Here is a 19178-nt window from a genome sequence, read left to right as displayed (position 1 = left end):
TTGTTTGTTGGAGTGTCATCTCATACATCAGAAGGTGGAGGATTTGATCCCTGGTGGGGGTGTGTTCAGAGACAACTGATATCTCTCTCTCTCTCTCTCTCTCTCTTTCTCTCTCTCTCTCTCTCTCTCTCTCTCTCTCTCTCTCTCTCTCCCCTTTCCTCCTTCCCTACTTTTCTCCCTCCCTCCCTCACTTCCTTCCTCTTTCTAAAAATCAATTTAAAAGTTCGAAGTTTTGTTAGGAGTTTTGTTAGGAGCAAGGCTAATTGCTTTTCTGTCTGATCAAAGGTGCATATTTAACTTCCCTATCTAACCTAGAAGGTAAAAGAGAAACAAACTGTCTACTTTGCTCATTGTTTTTAAAAGTCTACATGTGCTATTTATTTTAAAATGTGCATTTTTTTTCCTGTTAAAGCCAACAGAAGTTGCAGAAAAAATCCCCGAGAAGAAGCAACGCCTGGACGATGCCACCACTATCTGCCTGCTACCCCCTTGCATCTCACCAGCCCCACCCCACAAGCCTTCTTACACTAAAGAGTGAGTTTTCCCTGTGTTTGTATGATACTTCAATTGTTCAGACTTTAAAAAACCTTTTTTTTTGGGGGGGGAGTTTCTGAGTCCAGCCTTGACAGCTGTTCCTGATTTAACAAGATTAGGCTAATCGGGTGGAATACAGACTGCCAGCTTTAGGGTGACACCATGAACTTTTTAACAACATTTCTTTACTCTAGCTTACATTGATTACCAAAATTGGCCAACGTGAACTTTTAGCACTAAGTGAAGGGAAAAAGGAAGTAAATGAATTAAAAAATGTGCAGTATCAAAAAACACCTATTGCTTGAACCATATAACTGACTCTCGCACATCTAGTTCTGATGGTGATTAAACAATTTCCCTGGAAAGCAACCCCTTGGGCTTGACAAGATGACCCAGCTGCTGCTTCTTCTGTGGTATCATTATTTAACCTTAATATGAAACTTTAGAGTAGCTATATCTCGAACTCCTCAGAGGTCAGGAGAATGACATGTCTGAAAGGCCAGAGAGATAAGCTATCTGGGAATGACCCTCCCCAAGGCAGTTCTGTATTGGGGAAAGCCAGCTAGGAATCAATAGGTTAATTCCAGTCAGCTGGCACCTCTTTACCTTTATGCCTTTTTGTGGAAGGTGCCAGAGTCAGTAAGGAGGTTCTCCTTATTTTTTCCTCACTCAAATAGCCCAGCCTTCCCTAGAGAATTCCTGCCCTCTCTGTTTCTACCAAGCACTGTGACTGTGTTCTTCTGTCTTATAAATATCATTTAACTAACAATCATGTCAGTTACTGGAACTATTCCATCTGGATAATTATTGCCATAAATTCATTCAACATTAGTGATTACTTCCATCAAAGACCAGTTTTTGAGCCTATTAGCAGCCCAGAGCAGGGAGGCAATCTGGCTAACTGCTGCTAACAATTGATTTCACAGATTATTGTTTAACATCAGTGATATGGTATCAATCTGCCACAAATAAGATGTCAGAAAGAAATTCTAGGTTTCCACTTGTTTGGATCCTTATTGATTTGAGATGAAAGTAGGAAAAGAACAATTGCCATTAGATTCACTCAATATAATAAGGTGATTTGGGCCCTGGGCTGCCCCCTCCCTAAAGATCCAAAGCTCTTTGTGAAGTGTGTCTCTATTCTCTGCTATAACTTTGATCTGAAACATCTTTTAATATGCTTGGAGTTCTCAGAACTAGAAACTCCTACAGGAGAACAAGCCGATGCTGTCCACACCAGGGTGGGCCAGGCATACGGGGGAAACATGCTTCTTCTCCAGTGGTCAAACATGGTCATCCTAGGGCCTTCCCCCTTTCCAAGGAGGAATGACTACAATAGCAGTTTCCAGGCTTTGACCAGTTCAGGCCACTCAAAGGCAAAAAGAAAAGGCAATGGACAGTGGGGAATTGCCACACCATCAATCTCCATTGCTAGTCTCCTTAAGCAACCCAATGACCTGTCACTCTTTCCATTTCATGGAAGAGAGATGATCACATATTAAGTAAATGTCTAATAATTTTAATGTTCTCATAAAATTGTTTTTAATCAGGATCATTATGGTATTTCTGCTTTGGTTGTAGCTAGGAAAGTAGTGTTTACCTAGTCACATTTTGCATTTAGGAGGGCCTGAGTCAGGTTCTTATGCTCATCCAAAAAAATTCAAGTCTGAAAAAAATCTCAAGTTGAGGGTGTATGAAGCATTGACTGGCCTCTCAGAAATCTTCTCCTGGGAACCTCTCCTCAAGCTTTGTCTGCTCCTTTTGCTTTGTTGACCCTTCAAACTAAATCCTTAAAAATTTATATCGGGCCACAATCACTTTTCTAAATGAATATTCTAAACCTAGCAAAGAATACCACATCAGACAACGATAGCTAGAGTTCCCTTTCATTCAACAGAAGAGCCCTGCTGAGTTCCTCCCCAATTCTTTGGAACCTGAACCATCAGCAAGGCCTATGAGACATTAAATTGGGAGTGGGAATACACTTCTCTTGTCTGCTGTCCAACGCTAGCCTACTAAAACAGGTGCAGAAAGTAGCTAAAGTTGTTCTTGTATTAAGAAGCTATAATGGTGACTGAGTATTCTCTAGAAAATGCTCCCTGGGTATTTTTTACTAGTAAAGTTATTAAAGGTTCTATGATTCTAGGTTACTACCAAACAGATGGAAAGGTGGCCAGGTGATAGTGCCCACTGCACAGAATGTACTGTGCAGTATTTAATATACTGTGTACAATGGCAGATTGTAAGGCCTAGTATGACTGTAGTAGCCAATGGCTAATGAACCATTCACCTCCTAAAGATGCCATAGCTTAAAACCTTTGACAGATGCCAATACTTAATATCTTTCTACATAAATTCCCAAAAGTCTGATGCCTCGGTAATGATTATATTTATGTAGGCTGATATTTGTGGGGCTTCCTCATGAACACAAATTTTATTCCTCATAGTCATCATTATTTTAATCAGTCATCACAACTTACAATTGTTCTATATATCAATGCAACTTTAAAAATCCATGGGAAAATATTGTTTTTAATATGTTCTTATTTATTTTAGAGAGAGAGGAATGGAGAGGGAAAGAGAAATAGAAACATCAATGAGAGAGAATCATCAACATCAACTGGCTGCCTCCTATACATACCCTTCTGGGGATCAAGCCCACAAACTGGGCATGTGCTCTGACCAGGAATCAGACTGGTGACCTCCTGGTATATGGGTCAATGCTCAACCACTGAGCAGCACCAGCCAGGCTATTAGTAAATATTTTAATTAATTTTAACCAATTACATTAATGGCAAAACAGTTAAATTTTAAAAAAAATTGCCTCAAAGCAAGAATGGATATAGGGCCTCATTATGAAACAAAAGATGGATAAGATGATAAATATTACTACAATTGGCAATTTGGGGCAACACAGAGAAAGTGGAACAAGAAGACTGCATTGACTTCTATCATTTTAGAACCATTTGAATGCTCATTCATCTTTGATTTGTGGATTTGAGATTTTGTAAATCTATATTTCTAGTCACTGACTGAAATTGACCAAGAGGAAAACATAAATCCTTGTTGACTTAATTTGCTATTGAAAATTGTAGTCAATAATCATGAAAAGTAAATGGCTGCACAGTGCAATATTAGTTGTCTAAGAAAAGATTAAAATTCAAATAATCTACATTGACTGGTCTAAGAGAGTAACTGAAATGAAAATCCATGACCCAATTACCATGCTAAGCAGCTAGCATAATGTTTTAGTTATTCTATTTCATTTAAAGTCACAGTCTATTTAATAGTGACCATTGAATAGGCAGATAAATAAGTTTGAATGTACAGGAGTACTTCTAGGACTGCAGGTGTCTTGTGGCAGTATGACAAAATATTTTTCAAATGGAGTTTGTTAACGTACATCAGTACTTCAATATAAGAACTTAAGCTGAGGGGCTTGTTATGATTTAGCTTTGGGACAGACCATTTTAAATATGCTATTTTCAATGTGTCACTAAAGTAGAGAGTGCAAAGAACATATGTAGATAACCCATAGACATAGACAACACTGTGGTGATGGCCAGAGGGAAGGTGAGGTAGGGGCTGGGTGTAGGTGGACAAAGGGGGAAGGAATAGGGACATCTTTAATAAAGTAAATTATAAAAACAGTTTAAAAATAGTCTTTGCTAATAGCACAAAATAAAAAATAAAGTATTTAGTGCATTGTTTATTTCTAAGTAATGTGTAAATACATTATACCTTAATAAAATATACTTCTACTAATTGTTTATTGTACCATTTATTGTGTGATTGTGCAGTTAAGTCCTAAGGCCTTGAGTAGAAACTATCCTAAAAAATAAAGGTTAAAGTGCACATTGAATTTTCCATCAAAAAGCTAATTAATAACAATATTGAAAGGTTATAAATATCACACTGGAGCACACTGTATTAGACACATATTTATTGTAGAATACTGCTTCAAAGACATATGTTTATTTTTGATATATATGTTATAGCTATATCTATAGAGACATCTCTCTATAGATTTCTATGTCTATATGTATTAACATATACTCTTCATCACAAGTAAGTAAAATATTACTTCAGCTGAATGTACCAACATCAGAGGAAAATTCATAATAAAGACAGACAAAATTTATGACACCCCACACTCTTTGTTTACACAGAAATAATTCATCCAGGAGAGCAAATAGAAGAAAAGAAGAAAAGCTGTTCCCTCCTTCACTTTCCCCACTGCCAGAGGATCTTCCACGCAGCAGAAACATCAGTGGCAATAATGGTTTCTTCAGTCAAGACAAAAACATCCCTATGATTGGACAGTTCAACTCTGCCAAACCTAAGAGGAGTGAAGGCAAATTCTGTGCTACTTTCAAAGGGATATCTGTAAATGTAAGCATCTTAGGAGAAATATTATGATCAGCAGGTAGAAACAAGTTGATCCAGCATATCTAACTAGACTTGACCACATGGGGATGTTGCAGGGTGATGGGAGGAAGAAACAGAGAGAAACTGTAGGTGTGTGTACGCACAAATACACAAACTCTCCATTATTTCAATTTTTAATTATTCTAATGTAGGATGAATTTTGTAATTTCAGTCTTACTGCTTCAAACAGAATATTATGAAGAGACTTGGGACTTTGGACATCCTTTGGTCCAAGTTTTTAATATCTTGAGGGTTGGAACACTTTCAAAATACTGACCACAGTATCTGGTACATTCATACCTGCTAAAAATTTTAGTGACTGTGGGCAATCCCATTCCATCCATTTGTGTGTTTTTTTCATTCACTAAATGATCAGTGCCTACTATGTACCAGATGCTGTGGTCAGTATTTTAGAAGTGTCCCCTACTCCCAAGATATGAAAGGCTTGGAATAAAGGATATCTAAAATCCTGAGTCTCTGCATAATAATCTGTTCAGAGTAGTAAGATTGGAATGAACACGTTTGAAGTCTATATAATCTTAATAACCAATGTCACCCAATTAGTGTAATTAAAAATAAATAAATAATAGTGACTAAAAATGATGGAATTTAAAAGGTGAATTTGTTGATAAAATCACACAATTGTGATTCTAAGCCTAACTAAATGATTATCTGGTCCTTTGGATTTTCTATACTGCTGCTCAATTAGCATAGATAATTAAGAATTTGTATCACTTTTTAGGTCCATACACAATATATTTATCTCTTCCAGATATAAGTACATTACCACGAGCAGTAGTGCCATTAGTAAATATTAATGACAAATGTATCTGCCTTTCCGTGTAAATACATGTATATGCAGATGTATCATCTGTATTTATCTAGTCTCCTTTAAATGTCATAAAAAAAGCAAATGAGTGAAACGCAATGAGTTTTAAAATGTCTGGTGCCAACCTGGTGGACTCTGAACCGAGAGTATCCATTTCACATCCCTTCAAAAACCAAAAGGCCTCTGAGCTATAAGGACCCTAGTTTATAGGTCTTGCATCATCTAAGATGACTGAGATGAAATATATATCTATGTAAGTTTCATCATTGATATAAAGAAATTGCTCTATAATTAAGTTGTCATGTCCCATATGAAATTCATGTGTATATGTATGCACACATAATATTTATATTAATATTTAAAATGCTGCCTATAATGTTAGGAATTAAACCATCTATTCTAAACAGTAATTACACTACAGTCTTATTTTTCATACTGAACGTAATTAATATTGTAAACTCTAACTGATATTCTCTTCTATTGCAAGTTTTTTGGAGGGTATATGTGATGTCTAGGCAGTTCACTTTGTACAGTGCCTAGTATATTGTCACAAATAATCAGGTGCTTATTACAGATGTTTTTATGACAAATGGTATTGCTTACAAGAATCTGCCAAGTCATTTCCATGAGAACTAAAAACTACTGGGAAACATGATAAGTATGATTACAATTGTACTTATAAATTGATCATCCTTGTTAAAGAAATCACTGAGGTATCCCATAATAGAAAGAAGCACCAACTATCACTTCTTTGGCCATTCCTTCTACTAATGGCTTGAAATCTGGAGAGAATTTGTGGTGTATTTTTGCCTTAGCCTTGGAGTTAAGAGACTTGACATAGAGTTAGCACTGCAACAACTTTGCTCTGAGAACTTGGACAAATTATGAAATCTCTGTAAAATGAGTGTGTTTGACTAGATTATCTATAAGCCTTCTTCCTACTCCACAAGTGTCTTCTTCAATTTTGTGCTCTCAGAGTCTTTTCCATTTATACATTTCTTAAACTAGATTATTTATTAACTCAATGGATGGGTGTATATGGACAGAGGGCATGTTAATATAACTTACACCATCATGGCTGAATGCAGCCATTTCCATCCAATCAGATGTGCCAGGACTGACAATGATGCCATGTGTGTGCATGGTGGATGTGGTGTTTGAAGGTTCTTGTCACATGTTTTAATCATAGAGACAGTGGCACTGTCTTAGGCTGACTCCACTGCTTGATCTGAGCCATCTGGCTCTGGCAGTAGAAACATGGAGTTTGCTTAGGAGTTTTAGAAGACTGATTTTTTAAATGTGCTTAGATTGAATAAGATCAATAATCATGTTTAAACTATTTTCTCAAATATCCATCATTATAATTTTTATATGTGTAGCCTCTCAGCACATTTCTCTCATTGAGCTCTAGATGGTAAGACCTTTTGACAATCAGAGAAGGTCCAGGATCAAATGGAAAAGATGGACTTTCAAGGCTATAAGGAATGTTCACATTTGGCTTTTATCTTTAAAGTGACCCTTTTAACTAGGCAGGAATGCATGCATTCAGCAAATAATTAGGAGCACTAGGCTGCAGGATAAGGTGGATAGGGTGGGGTGGGGTAGCGGCGTCATACGTCAGAGATGATTCCAGTGCTGAAAAAGCACTCAATCTAAGGTGAGTCATGAAACGTACTGAGAGAACTAGAATACAAAATATCTGGTTATTGGTATTATACAGAAGAGATTAAGTCAAACTCTTCAGATCTCTAAGGGCACCAAGAGGATTAAGGCACTTCTGGCCATAGACATAAGGCAGTTTTCCTTGAAGAGAGTGCATTTCTTAAGCTGGATTATAACAGATGAATAGAGTTTAGAAATGGAGGGAAGTGATTACACAAAATGTGATATATCCATACAATGAAATATATTCAGTCTTAAAGAGGAATGAAAATCTGACACATGCTACAACATGGATGAATCTTAAGGACACTTTGCTAAGTGAAATAAGCCAGTCACAAAAAGACAAATATTTAATGATTCTACTTATGTGTGGTAAATAGAGTAATCAAATTTGCAAATACAGAAAGTAGAAGGGTAGTTGTCAGGGGCTGGGGAGAGGAGGCAATGGGAAATTGTAGTTTAACGGGGACAGAGTTTAATTTTTGCAAGATGAAAGAATTCTAGAGATTTAGAAAACACTGTGAATAAACCTAACACTACTGAATTGTACATCTAAAAATGGTTAAGATGATAAATTTGATGTTATATGCAATTTTAAAAATTAAAAACGGAGTAAATTATCAGGATGTAAAGAAAAACGTAATGAAGGGAATGTTTTTTTTTTCCCCATTTTCTTTTTTGTGTGTGGAGGAGGGGTTCAACTCTAAGTGTCAGGATTAAGCAAAGCAGGAAAGCGGAAAGCAAAGAAAGTAGGGTGTGTTTAGTTTCACGGAAGGTTCATGGGAGGGAGTAGTGAGAGATGATCAGGGATGACCTTACATGCCAGCAAAGGAACTCAGCCTTAGTTTGTACTTGGCCGCAAGATAGTGAAATATGTGGAGCTTTGTTTAAAAAGCTCAGACTAGCAGGCAGCTAGCTGATTGTGGATGGATTGGAGTTTGGAAGTTGGCCAGGAAGCCGTTTGATAGTCTCGGTCAGAAGACATGAGGGCCTGCACTTTGAGGCTTCAGAATAGAAAGGGACAAATTTAGGAGATGTTTGGGAGATACAAGAAATACTAATTTGTAATTGTTTGCATAAGGGTAATGGAGAGGAAGATATTAAAGATGAAATAGAACAGTGGTTTTCAAAAAGAGTTTTAGGAACATTATCATTTTTTTAAATGAATTTATTTACAGAATTTCAATATGTAAAGTGGAGTGAAACAGAGTAGCTCATACAGAAGGCAAAGTGGGGAATACACAAGTTCCAATGCTCCTGGTCCAGAGATGGCCACAATACCCTTACTGACATGGATAAACCCAGCCTTGGTGACAAGGAAGACTACCCTATAATTAACAGAAAGAGTGATCTGGTTTGCTTCAGAGAAATTTGAAGAGTTAATGGTCTATCTTGGTGGAACTATCCAAAGGTGGTCATTGTAGGCCTGGAGCTTTGGAGAGAGTAAGACTGAGGTTTCCGTTTAGGAGTGACCTGCTTATTATCAAATCTGTGATAGTGCATACAGGATTGTCAAATTCTGTTAAGGTCAAGAAAGAAGAGAGCTGAGGAATGAACCTTAGGGGCATACCAGGCTTCGGTATATATAAACTCAGAAGAACAGAGAGAGGAAGAGGCATTATGACAAGTATGGTCAGATACAGAACAGTCAGGATCTTCCCACAGTTGCCAGGTGGGGAGTAGAGAGTCTGCTATGTGAATAAACATAGCAGGTAGTCTTGGAACACATGCTGTCACATAAATACAAATTTTACAACCTACTTTCTTCATCTGGATCTGATTGTTTCTTCATCTGGATCTGATTGTTTCTTTTTAAAAATTTTTATAAAATATATACTTTTATTGATTTCAGAGAGGAAGGGAGAGGGAGAGAGAGATAGAAACATCAATGATGAGAGAGAATCATTGATTGGCTACCTCCTTCATGCCCCACACTGGGGATAAAGCCTGCAACCCAGGTACGTGCTCTAACCAGGAATTGAACCATGAACTCCTGGTTCATAGGTCAATGCTAAACCACTGAGCCATGCCAGCTGGGCAGGATCACATTATTTCTATGGCAATGACAGCTCAGTGTGAATCTCAGAAATCTCTTATTTGATTTTTTGACCTCATTAAAATGAACTTTCACCATCCCAAGACTTCAAAATGAGGAGGCATTCATGTGGCATTCACTCAGCTGGAAATCAGTCAAGCTCCTTGTGTGAATGAAAAGGCTGTTTTGGCCTTGGTCCCAGGGTAATGACTACTTCAATACAGTGTCTGGTTTGCTGGTATTTGACTTCACTGAATCTTGTGTTTTGTAGTGACCTGAGTACTTATCCTAGTGAAAGTTTCTGGGCTGGTTTACTTATCAAAAATATATACATCAGGGTCACCTCTTTTTTACTCTCTTCCTTTCCCTCCCTACATTCCTCATTCCTCCCCTCTCCCATCACATCCCCTACCAAATTTAGACCTTTGCCAATGACTGTATTTATGGAATGATGGGGTTATATAATCCCAGCACCTGACTAGCTTGGTGATTAGTGTCATCATAGAACAAAGTCTGGTAATTCACAGAATTCATAAAATATACCAGGGTTACTTATTTATTCTCAAGCTGTGTCCACTATTTTATTTTCCATTGTTTTATTTTTTATTAAATTTATTGGGGTGACATTGGTTAATAAGATCATATAGATTTCAGGTGTGGATTTCTATGTTACAAGATATGTAAATTGTACTGTGTGCTTACCATCTTCTGTGACCTCCCTTGTCTTGTTTCTTAGTGGGCTTGGCATTCAAATCATTTATGCAAAGATGTTCTAAAAAGCTAAATCTAATGAAAGTTATTTGTCCTCCTTTTTCCCAGGAGGGAGACACTCCAAAAAAGGCAACCTCTGCCACCGTTACTGTCACCAACACTGCTATCGCCACTGCTACTTCTACTGCCATTGTTACCATCCCTGCCATAGCCACTGCCACTGCTACTGCCACGGCTACTACCACAAGCACTACTACTACCATTTCCACCATCACCTCTACCATCACTACTGGCCTAATGGGTAGCAGACACCTGGAGATGACGTCCTGGGCAGCCCTGCCCCTTCTTTCCACCAGCACCACCAGTGTCCGGAGACCCAAACTCACTTTTGATGACTCGTATGTTGTTCTAAGATTATCATGGACCCAGTTTTGGAATTGTTAATGGGGGTGGGGGTAGTATGACTTTTCTAGCACCATATAATGTGTCACCCAAAATAAGACCCCAGCAGTAGTTCCTGCAGCTTTAAAAAGTATATCCATCTTCCTCACATACTCCTATCCTAACCAAGAAATGTTTTTGGCCCATTTAAATCACAGATCTCTGTTACTGTTTCCAAAGGCAGTTGCTTCATTCTAGGATTCTGTGTCCTCCATTCTTATTAGATAGAACTGTGCACCAACAAAGAGGTTTACAGCTAGGTTTTGTTGAATCTTTTTGGGTAACTGGAATAGTGGGTGTTGGAGATTATAGTTATTTATCCTAATGGGCCATTATCCACTTCAGAATTCATTTACAGAATTATTTCAAAGTTATTTATTATATGAATGATAGCATTCATCTGCCTTCTCAAGGCATTGTATAGGAATGGATTTATAGTAAAAAAAAATGGTTCTGACTATTCAGTTTTTTATGAAAAAAAATCAGCCATTGGTTTCTGAAATAGGTCATTTTGTTTGTTTAGGGTTCACAATGCTGATTATTACATGCAAGAGGCTAAGAAGCTGAAGCACAAAGCTGATGCACTGGTAGGTTTGCTTCCTCTCATTGCTTTGTTCTCATTAAGGTATTATGCTTTAAAGGAAAACAAAGACACTTTATATACAATTCAAACTTTCTCATTGCTGCTCTGACATAGGGATTTTGGAGCTGGTTAATTCATCAACACTGTAATACCCAGATTTCTTTGTACTGTGATACCCTGTCATTCATGTATTTGTTTTTTCACTGTTATTTCCCTTGCCCCAACTTCAGTAGGTACATGGCATATACTATTATTCTTGTCCTTCAAGTGGATTTGAACTGACATTTGAAACTGCTCTGGAGAAGGTGGGGTGGGGGGTTCTTTGAGTCTGGTAAACCAGAAACCAGTATGGGAAGGAAGAGGGTTATTTAGAGCTAATAAAGTAGCCTCTAAAATTGGCTTCGCAAAACTGAGGTGTGTATGAAAAACTAGCTCCTTGCTGAATTTGATTAAATGTTCCCAGAATGAGGCCCATAGCCAGGCTAGGACCCTGTTCAAAGAGAGGAAGTTCTGTCATCTGGATTTCCCAAGACACTAGGCCCTGCTGCCTCTAAATGTTTTGGTCATCTAGAATATCAATGAGCTCAGAATGTTGAGTTGTTTGACTTTATTGATCCTCCTAACAAGGGGTCTCAACCATGTGTTACAATCACTTGGGGAGCTTTAAAATAACCCTGATGCCTAGGCCACACTCTGGACAAATGGAATCAAAATTTCTGAGAGTGGGACCTGGACATGGGTATTAAAATTCCCCAGATGATTCCCAAGTTCAGTCTAGACTGAGAGAACCACTGCCTTAGAGAAGGCCCTAATGGCAGACTCCTCACCTTTGACTAAACCTCAGCATAATTAGAGATATTAGTTAGCACACTGAGTTGAAAAATAATATCATCCTCCATTCATTACATTGTGTCAGCCAGGACTTAGCTGTCCCATTGTTTGATACTAGGAGGGCTGTAAGAAAGTATCATGACATTCTCTGCACTGTGACTTGTGTGTAGCCAACATCAACTGTCCATGGACTTGCATCTGCTGTTTCTATACTTTTTTTTGTCATTTTCTCACTGTGGTCCAAATTGTTCAGCTATTGTCTGCAGCTAACCTTTCTGTGGTGTTAACTGTCCATTGGAAACACTTGTTCTCTGCTTCTGCAGATGAAAGCAACAAGGCAGGCTGGTGCCAGCTCCACTAGAGATGCTGGGAAGACTGTGCCTGTGACCATTGTATGTGTGGTGAGAGATTGAGTGACATTAGTGGCTGTGCTGCTGGCTTGAAGACCAAAGTTGTTTTTTTTTGTTTTGTTTTTTTTCCTCTAAGTGTCCTCAATTCTGATTCATTGCATAAAGGCTCTGGAGTTTGCACTGTGTCAAAATCAGAACAAGGAAGCACATAACTATTTCTTTGACAAGCTGGTCCATAAGCTGATGAAGATTGGGACAAACCTGTGAGACCACACCTGTGACCAAATGTTAAAATAACAGAAAAATCAGAGCCACAGAAATATATATATATACATATGATTCAGAATAAGCATCACTCTCTGCCATCCAGGGTCTGTTTATATGTTCCCCCTAAACCACCTTGATATTTTAACCACAATGTATTTTCAATTAGGGAGATTTTGCCCCTATGGGAACAAAGTGGTTTTTGGGAGTGGGATGAAACAGTCTTAGATGTTTCAATGGTGTGTGTCCCTTCAAAGGGTCACAGTACATACCGACATCATCAGGATATCATTGGTATTAAAGTTTTAATGGGGATGTGTGGAAAAAAATATCTTAAAAAGCCCCATCGGCCATAACCGGTTTGGCTCAGTAGACAGAGCATCGGCCTGCGGACTGAAGGGTCCCAGGTTCAATTCCTGTCAGGGGCATGTACCTTGGTTGCGGGCACATCCCCAGTGGGAGGTGTGCAGGAGGCAGCTGATCAATGTTTCTCTCTCATCGATGTTTCTAACTCTCTGTCCCTCTCCCTTCCTCTCTGTAAAAATCAATAAAATATTTTTTTAAAAACCCCATCAGGGGATGGTGCTAATGTAGAAAAAGAAAGGGTTGTGAAACATTCATTTAGAGTATATCTATGCTAGGCTATTCTAGAGTTGGAAGCCCCCTGGTAATTCAAGCTCCTTATTTTATAGATGGAGAAATTGAGGCCCAGGAAGGGGATATGATCTGATCACTAACTGGCACTATGATTTTGAAATTTCTCTGGACTTCAGTTTCACCTTTTTGAAAAGGGGGTGGGGTAGGGATAAAAAATCTTTAAAGATCCTTCCAGCTGTGTATTTATGAATGAAATCACATTTTCAAAAATCAGGATGTAAATAAAGATGAATTTACAAATGGGAGAGCTATTTGGAGCCAGATGACCTCAGGAGATTATCTTGTAAGCCAAGAGAAGATAGTTTGCATATACATAGGTTTTCAGAAAATCACTTTGCATTTCCTTGAAAACAATATTCTCCAAAGCATCTCACAGAAATGAAACCACAGAATTCCTGCAATACATAAAAGCTGAAAAGCATTTTTTTTTTGTAAAAAGAGTCATTTACAACAAAAGATTATGCAGGACCTGTAACTCATCATTTTATAGTTGTACTTAATGTGTTTCTCGAAACAGCTACTCTGCCATTTTGAGAATTGCTGCCTGTCCTGTTTCATAGAAAATATTTTGATAAGGTATACAAGAAAATTAAAATAGCTAAATCTGTATTATATTGGTCCTTTTACACAAAATTCTGCATTAGTGGAATTCTTATATCCAGCTATCAAAAATGAAAATGTTAAATACTGTTATAAAATACTCACTATAAAAATGTCATATATAATATTCATTACACATTATAAAGAAATCAGTATGTCTAAGTCACTTTAATGGTGACCATTATCAAGGCTAAAACCTTTTGGAATAAAATTTTACTAAACTAAAATATTTAGTAATGCTATATTTTTTGGCCTTTTGACACCCTATTCCAGATCATTATTTACAATGAAAGTGATGTGGTTATTGTCAACAGTCACAGTATAGCTTCACTTTTTCATGACAATAGCATCAATTTGTTACTCTTCTCTATGGGTGTGAGGTTGATCTGCTCACAAAGACTATATGTGTTAGTTTTCCTTGAGGCTTACAAAAAGCAGTTTTATTGCAAGCAGGTCTATAGGATACTACAATGACCAGTCTTAGTAATTTTAGGGAATAGAAACTAATCAAAGCAGTGATTTAGATTCTGGTCTATCAAAAAGATAACAACAACAACATAATACTACCACCCATGATACCTTAGCTACTTTTCTTTCCTCAACCAACCTCAGTGTGATGACAATAGAATCTTAAATCAGTTATGTTATTGTCAATACAAATTCATACATTCTACATCAGGGTTTCTCAATCTTTGCACTGTTAGGCTGGCTAATTCTCCATTGTGGCGGCTTCCCTGTGCATTGTGGAAAGTTTAGCCACACCTGTGGCCTCTGCCTACTAGATACCCCCTGTCCCTAGCAGCAGCAACCAAACATGTCTTCAGACATTGCCAAATGTTCCCTGGGGAAGGGATGAAAAATTGCCCTAGTTTGAGAACTCTTCCTTTATATGAAGGAGAGAAGGGAATACCATATTGATAAATCTTCTTCTTGTTTTAGTTCGAGAAATTTGGCAAAGCTGTGAATTATGCTGATGCAGCCCTGTCTTTCACCGAATGTGGCAATGCTATGGAGCGTGACCCTCTGGAAGCAAAGTCTCCATATACCATGTACTCTGAGACTGTGGAGCTCCTCAGGTAAATGGCCTTTCTGCAGCCAACTTCCTAAACTCATTTCAGTCATCATTAGAAGCTTCTATTTTTAAAAATATTTCCACATAGCAATGATTTGTCCAAGGCATCTTCTTCTTAGAAATCATGATAATTAGTTCTTGCCATTTTACTAATGTTAGAAAATTGATAATTGATGGATACTGCTTTTATAAATTATCCCCTTTAGAAGTTATAATCCTATCTAATAAAAGAGAAACATGGTAATTAGCCATACGTCCGCTACCCTTCCCATTGGCTAATCAAGGTGATATGCAAATTAACTGCCAGCCAAGATGGTGGCCGGCAGCCAGGCAGTTTGAAGCGAATATGATTGCTTCAGTGACAGAGGACTCAAACGTTCCCTGCCTGCCACTGCCGGCCTCTGAGCTTGCAGTTTGAAACATTGTTACAAATATAGACGCTAAACAAAACCCCAGAAACCTGCTTTCAGCAAGCCGGAATCTCAGAGCTGGAGTTGAAACAGTGTTTCGATTATAGAACCCAAACAAACCAGATACCTGCTTTTAGTAGCGAAGGCCTAAGAGCTGGGGCCAAGCCTCAGAGCTAAAGCTGGCCCAGAATAAAAAAAAGAAAAAAAGGAGCAGTTGGGAGCTTCAGTCACTTGCCAGCCTGAAAACAGCCCTCAGCCCGTCATCCAGACTGGCCAGGCACCCCAGTGGGGACCCCCACCCTGAAGGGTGTGTGACCAGCTGCAAACAGCCATCATCCCCTCACCCAGGCTGGCCAGGCACCCCAGTGGTGACCCCCACCCTGATCCAGGACACCCTTCAGGGCAAACCAGCTGGCCCCCACCCATGCACCAGGCCTCTATCCTAAATAGTAAAAGGGTAATATGCCTCCCAGCACCGGGATCAGCGGAGCCGTGAGGCCTCCCGGCACCGGGATCAGCGTGACAGGGGGCAGTGCCCAAACCCCCTGATCGCCCTGCAGCTCTGTGTGTGACGGGGGGCAGGGCCACAACCTCCCTATCGGCCCTGCTCTGTTCGTGACAGCAGAAAGCGCCCCAACCCCCTTATCAGCCCTGCTCTGTGTCTTATAGGGGGGAGCTCCCTAACCCCCTGATTGGCCCTGCTCCGTGTGTGACAGGGTGCAGCGCCCCAACCCCCCCACCCCCAACGGGCCCTGCTCTGTGTGTGACGGGGTAGAGCCATAACCTCCCCATCGGCCATGCCCTGAGTGTGACAGGGTGTGGCGCCCCAACCCCCTGATCTGCCCTGCTCTGTGTGTGACAGGGGGTGGTGCTCCAACTCCCCTATCGGCCCTACTCTGTGAGTGACAGCGGGGAGCTCCTCAACCCCCTGATCGGCCCTGCTCTGTGTGTGACAGGGGGGAGCTCCCCAACCCCCTGATTGGCCCTGCTCTGTGCATGACAGGGAGCGGTGCCCCAACTCCCCAATCAGCCCTGCTCTGAGTCCGACTAGGGGCTGCATCTAGGGATTGGGCCTGCCCTCTGCCACCCGGGAGCGGGCCTAAGCCAGCAGGTCGTTATCTCCTGAGGGGTCCCAGACTGCGAGAGGGCACAGGCCAGGCTGAGGAACCCCCCTCCCCCACGAGTGCACAAATTTTTGTGCACCGGGCCTCTAGTCTTCTATAATAATAAAAGGGTAATATGCTAATTAGACCCGAAGTCATTCCTGATGGCCTTCCTGAGGAAGCCAGGGCCTGAGGAAAGCAGCCCGGGTCCCGGATGCCAGAGGGAAGCTGGTGCCAGCAGCCAGAGGAAGGAAGCCCTACTCTTGCACAAATGTTTGTGCATCAGGCCTGTAGTGTGATATATATATATATTGCAATATTCATAAAATTAAAATGGAAACATAGTGGGTAGAAGTACAATAATCCCACTGTTTGAAATTGACAGTTGTATTTTCAAAGTGCAGTTTTAGAACTAAAAAAAAAAAAGGTGGTGTTATTGGGATTTGTGTTATAATCCATGTTTTGTAAGAACTTTTCTGCAGTGGTTATTTAAAAAGAGGCAGAGTACCCTTCCAGCATGAAGTAATCATTAAGGCCACAGATGTGGAGTAGACTTTTCCTACATGTAGAATTTCAGGGATACAGACAAGGTGGTTTCAGAGCAGAGGAGACATGAGAATAGGAGAGGCTATATTAACTGCACAGATTATTGGTTACATTTGTATTTTAAATGAAAAATTTCGGCCTGTTGGTCTTAGCAGAGTAGAATTTGTAGGTAATCAAAAAATTCCTGAGAGAAGGGAAAAGAGAAGAAATGATATCCATTCTAGTGTTTTCCAGTAACTTTCAGATATTTGGAAAATAATGTACCTCTGGATGGTGGATAAGCACAATCATTTGCTAGAATGATTAAATAATTGCTTTTGATTGAGCAAATATATCTTTACCTTATAGGCCCTTATATTCTGTTCACCCCTGACTTGATTAATCAATGTGCGGCTGGATTTCTAGGTTTTTACGCTGTTGCTTGTATCTGCATAAATGCTTACAAATCTGAGGACACGTGTACCTAAACCTTTAGACGCATTGGACAAATTCAGCATACATATTTTCATAGGAAAGCATTTTAAAATACCCAAAGAATGTGAACTATTCTAAAGAAAAATATGCTCACTGGAAAAAGAAGATTTAGTTAAAACCAAAAAAGTAAGAGATCATGAAGAAAGATATAGCCTTGCCTTGCCAGACCAGGCAGACATCTTTGGCTTTTCTCTGTTCTGAGAAGCATGTAAATTATCTCTCTGACTTCATGCATTGGTGGAAGCCATCACTGCCATTCTATAGCTTTTAAGGGGAAATTGATTTTTTTGTGTGTCTATTCAAGGCTGCCTGTGATTTTCAAAGTGCATAAGATGAAAATTCTGGCAAAAATGATAAGCATTAAAAATTAAGAGAAAACAATAAACAAACACGGAGAAAATCCAAAAGTAAAATTTTAAAAAGGCACTTTTTAAATTAACAAGAAAATGTAAAATTTTTAATTCCTGGTGTTAGCACACACACAAACAATATTAGTGAACTAAGCCTGTCCTGTGCTGATGATGGGAGAAAAAGTGATCATTGTATATTGAGGAAAATCGGGCATTGTGGAGGAAAGCCTATTAATATAAGTATATCTTTTGAGCCCATATCTCAACTTCTGGAAATTTGAATTTCCTCTGCTGAAGAAAATAATTGTAGGAATAGTACAAGTTATCTTTATGGTGTTCTGTTTGGTATAAATTATAGCACACAATTAGAAGCAAACTAAAAAATCAATAAGAGTAATTAATTACTTCATAATACACTCAACAGAATACTGTGCAGCCATTGAATTGAAACAATGATGGAGACTATATAACTGTATGAAAATGTTTATAACTTGATGTTAAAGAAAAGCAAGCTTCAGAATTATATACACATTACATTTCTGACCATGAAAAGCATGTTTCTGCATGTGGACCAATCTGGAAGGGAAATGAATTCATACCTGTAATGGGGTGAAAATATGGGTGTTTTCCCTTTCTATATATTTTTCTTTCTTATTAATTTTCTTTTTTCAGTTTAATATTTTTCTTTTTTTAAAAATTTTCTTTATTGATTAAGGTATTGCATATGTGTCCTTATCCCTCCATCACCCCCCACCCCCACACATGCCCTCACCCCCATGTTGTCTGTGTACATTGGTTAGACTTATATGCATGCATACAAGTCCTTTGATTGATTTCTCCCCTTATCCCTTCCCTCCCCTACCTTCCCTCTGAGGCTTGACGGTCTGATTGATGCTTCTCTGTCTCTGGATCTGTTTTTGTTCATCATCTTATGTTATTCATTATATTCCATAAATGAGTGAGATCATGTGGTATTTATCTTTCTCTGACTGACTTATTTCACTTAGCATAATGCTCTCCAGTTCCATCCATGCTGTGGCAAATAGTAGGAGTTCCTTCCTTTTTACTGCAGCATAGTATTCCATTGCAAAGATGACCACAGTTTTTTAATCCACTTATCTGCTGATGGGCACTTAGGCTGTTTCCAAATCTTAGCTATGGTGAATTGTGCTGCTATGAACATAGGGGTGCATATATCCTTTCTGATTGGTGTTTCTGTTTTTTGGGGATATATTCCTAGAAGTGGGATCTCTGGGTCACATGGGAGTTCCATTTGTAGTTTTTTGAGGAAACTCCAT

The 19178-nt window shown here is 39.0% G+C and overlaps 1 protein-coding gene across 1 annotated transcript in view; it reads left to right on the top strand.

Moving 5' to 3' along the window:
* AFF2 (ALF transcription elongation factor 2) overlaps positions 1–19178 on the top strand; it is a 633956-nt gene that overhangs the window by 588173 nt on the left and 26605 nt on the right. The window contains exons 12-16 of the mRNA XM_059678586.1: positions 413–534; positions 4704–4926; positions 10308–10597; positions 11164–11227; positions 14865–15001. Coding sequence (XP_059534569.1) covers positions 413–534; positions 4704–4926; positions 10308–10597; positions 11164–11227; positions 14865–15001 — 836 coding nt within the window. The remainder of the gene's footprint in view (positions 1–412; positions 535–4703; positions 4927–10307; positions 10598–11163; positions 11228–14864; positions 15002–19178) is intronic.

This window comes from Myotis daubentonii, chromosome X (assembly GCF_963259705.1).
Source record: "Myotis daubentonii chromosome X, mMyoDau2.1, whole genome shotgun sequence".
Classification (NCBI taxonomy): Eukaryota; Metazoa; Chordata; class Mammalia; order Chiroptera; family Vespertilionidae; genus Myotis; species Myotis daubentonii.
Note: the sequence above shows the minus strand (reverse complement) of the source record. Positions and strands in the feature narration are given on the sequence as shown.